The sequence below is a fragment of the Electrophorus electricus genome, chromosome 15 (assembly GCF_013358815.1).
Source record: "Electrophorus electricus isolate fEleEle1 chromosome 15, fEleEle1.pri, whole genome shotgun sequence".
Lineage (NCBI taxonomy): Eukaryota > Metazoa > Chordata > Actinopteri > Gymnotiformes > Gymnotidae > Electrophorus > Electrophorus electricus.
The window spans coordinates 13,832,884-13,839,216 of NC_049549.1; the positions used below are offsets into that span (position 1 = coordinate 13,832,884).

At 42.7% G+C, this 6,333-nt stretch overlaps 1 protein-coding gene across 2 annotated transcripts; it reads right to left on the bottom strand.

The window, feature by feature from the left end:
* Positions 1 to 473: 473 nt before the first annotated feature.
* Positions 474 to 4,803, bottom strand: ppm1da (protein phosphatase, Mg2+/Mn2+ dependent, 1Da). 2 transcript variants are annotated; one of them, XM_035534508.1, is made up of 7 exons: positions 3,736 to 4,803; positions 3,326 to 3,554; positions 3,036 to 3,160; positions 2,646 to 2,827; positions 2,272 to 2,508; positions 1,564 to 1,702; positions 474 to 1,491 (listed from the first exon to the last, which is right to left on the bottom strand). In XM_035534508.1, the coding sequence occupies exons 1-7, from the start codon at positions 4,202 to 4,204 to the stop codon at positions 1,313 to 1,315; spliced, it is 1,560 nt and encodes a 519-aa protein (XP_035390401.1). In that variant the 5' UTR covers positions 4,205 to 4,803; the 3' UTR covers positions 474 to 1,312. The 2 variants fall into 2 exon arrangements, with proteins under 2 accessions (XP_035390401.1, XP_035390400.1); XM_035534507.1 differs by having other exon boundaries at positions 474 to 1,702; positions 3,736 to 4,802.
* Between the last annotated feature and the right edge of the window lie 1,530 nt (positions 4,804 to 6,333).

The window sequence follows — 6,333 nt, forward strand, 5'->3', positions numbered from 1 at the left end:
CCCTGTGTTGTGGCCATCTGAATCCAATTACAAACATGTACTTATCATTTAAACTTGCCATGTCATAATACTTCATCTACAAAATTAAATTTGCAGAGTAAAATATGCACCATAATTTTGCTGCAAAACGACCAGTGACATATATGTATCAGTACATAGAAACACCAACAAAATTAGAAGATATAGTTTTTTATGGTTTTAACAGTTTACTCACCAGAATCAGTTACATGCACTTAAACATGCACCCATAGTCTACTGCGATTTGCTTAGCGTTTTCTGAACTTTAAACAGCTTCAACTGCATAATTTACAAATTCTGCAATTAAAAATATCTCAAAACCGATGCGAGTCTAGTGTTAACAAGTTTGGGGTTTTTTTTAAAGACATTAAAATAAACAGTTTGCTAACCCAATATACTCATGTGGGTTAAACTAACCGGATTCATTTTTCAGTGGTATATCACAAAGCAATGCATTTTAATGTTTATCACGTTTGTTTTTATTTTACCCAGTTAAGCATAGCAGCACCTTAAGTTTCACACAAAGTCTCACAATTAAGAAAACAACTTTAAAACATAAACCCAACAAACAAATATTAATATGTAAATGAGATATACAGGATATTAGTATGCATTTTAAAAACAAAAACCCAGAGGTGTATACATCTCTTGCTTGTATGCTGAGGTAAGATCATATATAGTAATAGGAGGTTAAGATTCAATCCTATATGAAACTGTCTACCTTCTTTAAAACAAAGTGTATAAAAATACATAGATTATTGAATTCCTCAAAGTAATTGGTTCTTAAAAATTGCTCTTTGGAATATGTACAAGTCAGCTGCAAGGAGTGATATCTTCTCAGAAGATATGCAGTCATTTGTTGAATTTTCTCACAATCCTTCCACCATGATGAATGGAAGACGTCTGGAATTCAACATAAAGTGTACGAACCCCAGATAAGTAGAAGGCCCATAATGGGTACTTGATTAGACTGTGGCATTACAAGATTACAAAATACAAAAAACATTGTAGGTAATGTGACAAGTGACAGAATGCTTGAGCGTCTAACAGTTCCACTACAGCTTCACACGACAAAAGCATGAACACAATAAATGTGTCACAATATGCTAAATGGACAGCAGTACACTATATCGTATCCGCGCTTTTCTTAAAATTGAACCACTGTTTTTTTTTTTCCCTCCCCCTAAGCAAGTAGCTTTAAAGCCTGGCTTTTCAGTAGCTTATTTGAAGTGTAATCGGAGTTTGAACGCAACCGCCCAACAGGACTGTGAGAGTACAGGAGCGGACAGGAATGTCAACAAACACACACGGTAGGATTTCCGTGCTCCTTAAGCAGACCCCGGACGTCGTCAGGCTGCTTCCGACCTTTGCCACCGCGTCTCAGTGCAGCCCGCTCGCCGTACCGCCGTCGCGACGTGCACGGGGAGGCGTGGCTGTGTGGGCTCTGCGGAATGCTACGGCGAGGCCTCTTGCCTGCGGGGACAGAGAGATCCTCCAGCATCCGTTTGCCTGCAGATACCGGGTCATTACTGCTGCAATTATTACCAAGATCTCGACGAAGGAAGCGAGGGCTTGTGAGAGGAAATCCAGATAATGTACAACTGCGTGTTCCATTCTCTGTTCTTTGCTGGCCCAGGGTTGGTTCTACTTCGCAGGAAGAAGAGGAAACGGCTGTCTCTGGGACCTACAAAAAGATCGCAAAGCATATGAAGGCCGAATAATTTAACTCTACATAACATGCGTTATTAAAGATACTTAAAACTGTCCTGGAGCAATGTCTGACAAACAAACAAACAATCAAACAAACAAACAAAGAATCTGTAACAAAGATTCACTTTAAATGCAAGTCTTTAAGAATCTCTTCAATGCCTCATGAAATCTCAAATTTTACTACAATTAAAATGATATTGAATATTTTGGTACATTTTCTCTAACTTCCAGCTAGTTGTTGACGAGCCAGCATTAGTCATAACTATCAACTTCTTTCGCTGTTGCTCTAAAGGCCGGTTTAACACTTACAATGCTCTATCTATGAACACGGCCGTGCCAGCTGCAGGATCTGTATTTAGTCGATGTTTAATGCATGAATACAGCCAGGGAATTTGATTTTGGACCAAAGGAACGGAGTTCATACTTGAATCAATTAGATTTGATAACAACACTGCAAACAATCAATGCTGCTGCAATGCCACCTTCATAGATTTGTGCACTGCGCAGTCGTTCATGTGCATGCACATCAGTAGTGGGGCTAACCTGGACATCTGTACTCTTGGAAGGAGATCCAGCAACAGAGGAACACTTTGCTCCTTCTAGGTTATAGATGACCTCATGTGGAGACAAGGGCTCAGAAAATGTCCCCACTGGCTCCAAGCAAATGACTATAGCACTGGTGTTGTCTGCACGAAGCATGCGCTGATTCCATCGTTGCAGGGCACTGTTCACCAGCTCATGGGCACTACAAACGTTTGCCTTAGTCCTTTGGCACCTAGCCTATGGGCACGTGGTGAGTAACGACTTTAGTAATTAGTTTTAACGTCCCAGTAAAAAGTGAAACGGACATCTGAATTATTAAGCAGGAATCACTGTAAAACAGAATAACAACCAAAGTGTCTGGTAACCACTCTCACCTTGGCCCGATCAGTATCCTGACAAATGGTCACTGCCTCTTGGGGCGAAACCATGTTCCACAGGCCATCGCTGCCCAGGATGATGTAACGGTGCCGCTTCAGATCTAGCTTGATGACAGCGGTGTCAGGCTCGGGTGAAACGACAAACTCCCCGCTGTAGAAGTCATAACTCCACAGATCCCCTGGAACACAGCACATCACCAAAGGTCTGCTCATCAGTGGGAACGGTCATTCTAACAGAACGCCTCGGCCAAAAATATTATAATGTGTGAGGTTTGCTTTGACTACCACTAGATCGAACGTTCCATTCACAGGAACTGAACTCAGTTCTAACGATCTACCAGAGGCCAGAAGTTATTAGGAATCAGACATTTTACCACGGTGGCTCACCTAGGGCTCGAGCTACTGCAAGAAAGGGGATCTGGTCTATGACAGTGCTCCTTCTGACTGGTCCATTGTGAGTTAGTCTGGGCCTTTTCCAAACAACTCTGTTTACCCCAGACTTTTTTATTACACTGGAAAATACAACAGGACCAATAAAACCTTTTAGTACAATAATGTCTATACACAACAGAGACATTACATCTTTATTTACTTAGTCATTCATTCACTCATTGATCATTCTGGGGTTGTTGTGGTGGTGATGGAGGCTTCCATCTTGTCTTTGGACAACAACTCACCTGCCTCCCAGTGCCTCGATCCTCTTCCTCTCTTTGGGAAGTTCAGGCTTATGATCCTGTGTTACTTCCTCAGCTCGAAGGGTGTCTTCAGAGGGACCGTCCTGTACCCCCAGGACCACGGCCGAGTCCCCAACGTGGGCCACGTACAAACGATCACGTCGAATCACAGCAATACTTGCAGTCGTTCCGGACGTGCTGGGAAGGCCAGTGGCTGTCCTCGGCCACTCCGCTGCAAACAGCAACAGACACTGAGATCAAGCACCGCTGACGCAAAAGTAATTTTACTAAAAAGCAAGCCATCTTTCCCGCTTCACCTTTCAGAAGCAGCGAAGAACTGACTTGTGTGTCTTAACCCGGGTGTAAGAAGAAACCAAGCGTTCGCTAAACTAAGATCACGTTGACCGACTTACGCAGTTTCTTCCACATGGCATGGTGGCAAGCGATGAAGCCCTTGCGTATAGCCGTGCACACCTCCTCGTCGTCTCGGGACCAGAAGCCTCGCTGCTTCTTGATAAGATCCCACAAATGCTCCCGAGCGTAGCACGCCGCGTCCGGCCCGCCGTGGCCGTCGAACACCGCGTAGAAGGCGACAGCGCGGGGGGGACCGGTGTGTCTCGACTCCGCGGAGCGACGCCCGTCGTTCTCGGTCAACCGCGGTCCCTCGGCCGCCGTTACCGGAGTCGCCGGAGCCCCCGGTTCCGCGGGCACGTTTTCAAGTTCACCGTTCCCGATCTCTACTTCCGTCTCGCCATGTTCGGCAGCATTCAACTCATCCTCGCTCGGCTCGTCGTCCCGTCTCAGGCGAACGAAGTCCTCCATGTATTTCCTGCCGCCCTGGTCCAAGTAGACGCTGGCTCGGCACGACAACACGTTCTCCATGGCAGATCTGACGGTGAACACGGAGTCGCTGGCAGGTCGGTCGGTTAGCGCGGGGCTGCTCCGGCTCTTTGTTTACGTTCGACCTTTGTAGGCATGCTCAGAACACGCTTGCGTCATCAACCGGAAGAAGAGGAGAATGGAAAAAAAGAAGTCCCATCGGTGATTTAAGAGCGCTAGTTTGGCAGCGGTTTATTTTTGTTTGTTTGTTTTGGTTTGGTTTGGGTTTTTTTGTAGTATGTGTGAAATTGTTTGAAGAGTATTTTTAGACATTTGACCTGTTATTAATGTATGTAATTAATGTACGTGTGAATTTGTTCACATACAATGACATATCCCGACGACCAGCTAGTCAACTTTGATGTGGCTGACAGTACTGCACTGTCACTTTTACGTTTCATATTTCAGTCTTCACACTGCCACACTTTAAACTGCCACTTTACACTGGCTCTGCACTATACTCTATATTTTACATTCATTTAGATTCGCAATCATGGACCTTGTCATGTTATTGCATATTGAATGCTCTATTCTCCCACTGCTTGTACACCCCCTCCACACACCGTGCCTACCTGCTAGCAAGCTTTCTTGTTCAACTACACTCTATGTTCTTCTGCACCGTCAGTGTCATACATATATGCTTGTATCTTGCACCTTGAATCCAAAAGAAACTTTATTTCATCCCAAGATTCAATAATTTTTATTGTCGTGTATTCAGAATACAGAGCGTTCATAAATACCATGGGATTCTTATGCTACACCAGCATGTATATAATAATAATATACTCTATAAAAATGTAAATACTTAATGTTAAATAAAAGTGTACAGGGAGTAATTAGGGGAAGGAATATTGAAATATGGGAATTGCATACACTATATGTGTTATGCCATACTGCAAGTAACAATAAATGTAGAAATTGCACCAACCAGTAAATGTGTCTAGCAGAGGAATATGGAAGATGACAGAATGACAGTAAAAATATTACACTCTATAAATATGGTGTAGCAAAGTACAATACTGTGTGCAGAATAATAGAAGAAACTACATAAACGGTTGTGCAATATACATGCTTAATGCTGCCTGCCTACTTCATTAACAATGAGAGTTTGGAATAAAAGAGTTATACTGGCTTGGACACTGCTACTGTTACAAATGCAATTATTACCCCTAAACTGGGAGAAAGGCTCCAACAGATACCAGGAACCTCTGAAGAGTACAGGACTGTGTATATTTCCTCAGAATAACAGTGGCTGCTGTCCAAAAAGATGAGGCAGTAATGCTGGTGGGAAAGTAAACTTTTCTGTTTATGCTAAAGTGCACAATGAGCTCATAGTCAGTTTATTATTGTTATGACACCAAACAGACAAATCCTGAATCTCCCTCCTGTAGTCAGACTCATTATTATTGCTTATGTGATAGTAGCATCAGTGGAGAACTTAATTATTTTGCTGTTGCTGCATTTGCCCAGACAGTCATGGGTGAACAGACTGTATTACAGCGGACTGAGGCAGCACTGTGGAGTTCTTAGAGACAGTGTGTCTGAGTGCATGTTTCCAGTTTTCATTTTTGCTGTCTGTTGGTCAGAAAGTCCAGTACCCAGCTGAAAAAACTTAGGTTAGACTAGAGGAGAACCGATCAGTCAATCAATCAATCAAAATTAATTTATATATCAATTTTTACAATAGATATTGTCAGATTTACTAATGTCTAGGTCCAAGTCCCTATTTAGTATGCCAGTGGTGACAGAGGTGAGGAAGAAACATCAAAAGGGATCAAGACTCAGAGAGGAAACCTCCTCCGGTCAACACTGGACAGTGCAACAACAAAAAGAGAAATAATCATTAAGATAAAATGTAGGGGGATTGCATCAACATTAGCATTTCTGTGTCCAAAAGGATCATGGAAATACTCTAAAGTCCATAACATATAAAAATGGTATAGCTAACATGTAAGGTTAAATTGTGGAGAAGCATGTCATAAAATATAATCCAGATGCTTGGAAAAGATAGGAAGTTGTCCAGTCTGGATTTGGTGATTATGAGTGTGTCTGAGTCCCAACTGATAAAGTGCCAACTCAGAAAAGGTAAGGCTTTTTTTTTAACAGGAACACCACAAACAAGAGACTTCATG

Bases quoted from the DNA above. Each gene is read 5' to 3' on its own strand.
- ppm1da (XM_035534507.1), bottom strand. From the start codon at position 4,204: ATGGAGAACGTGTTGTCGTGCCGAGCCAGCGTCTACTTGGACCAGGGC. The intron at 3,161-3,325 runs GTGAGTTGTTGT...TGTATTTTCCAG, and splicing joins ATCGAGGCACTGGGAGGCAG to TGTAATAAAAAAGTCTGGGG. The intron at 1,703-2,271 runs GTTAGCCCCACT...ATCTTTTTGTAG, and splicing joins CCAAGAGTACAGATGTCCAG to GTCCCAGAGACAGCCGTTTC.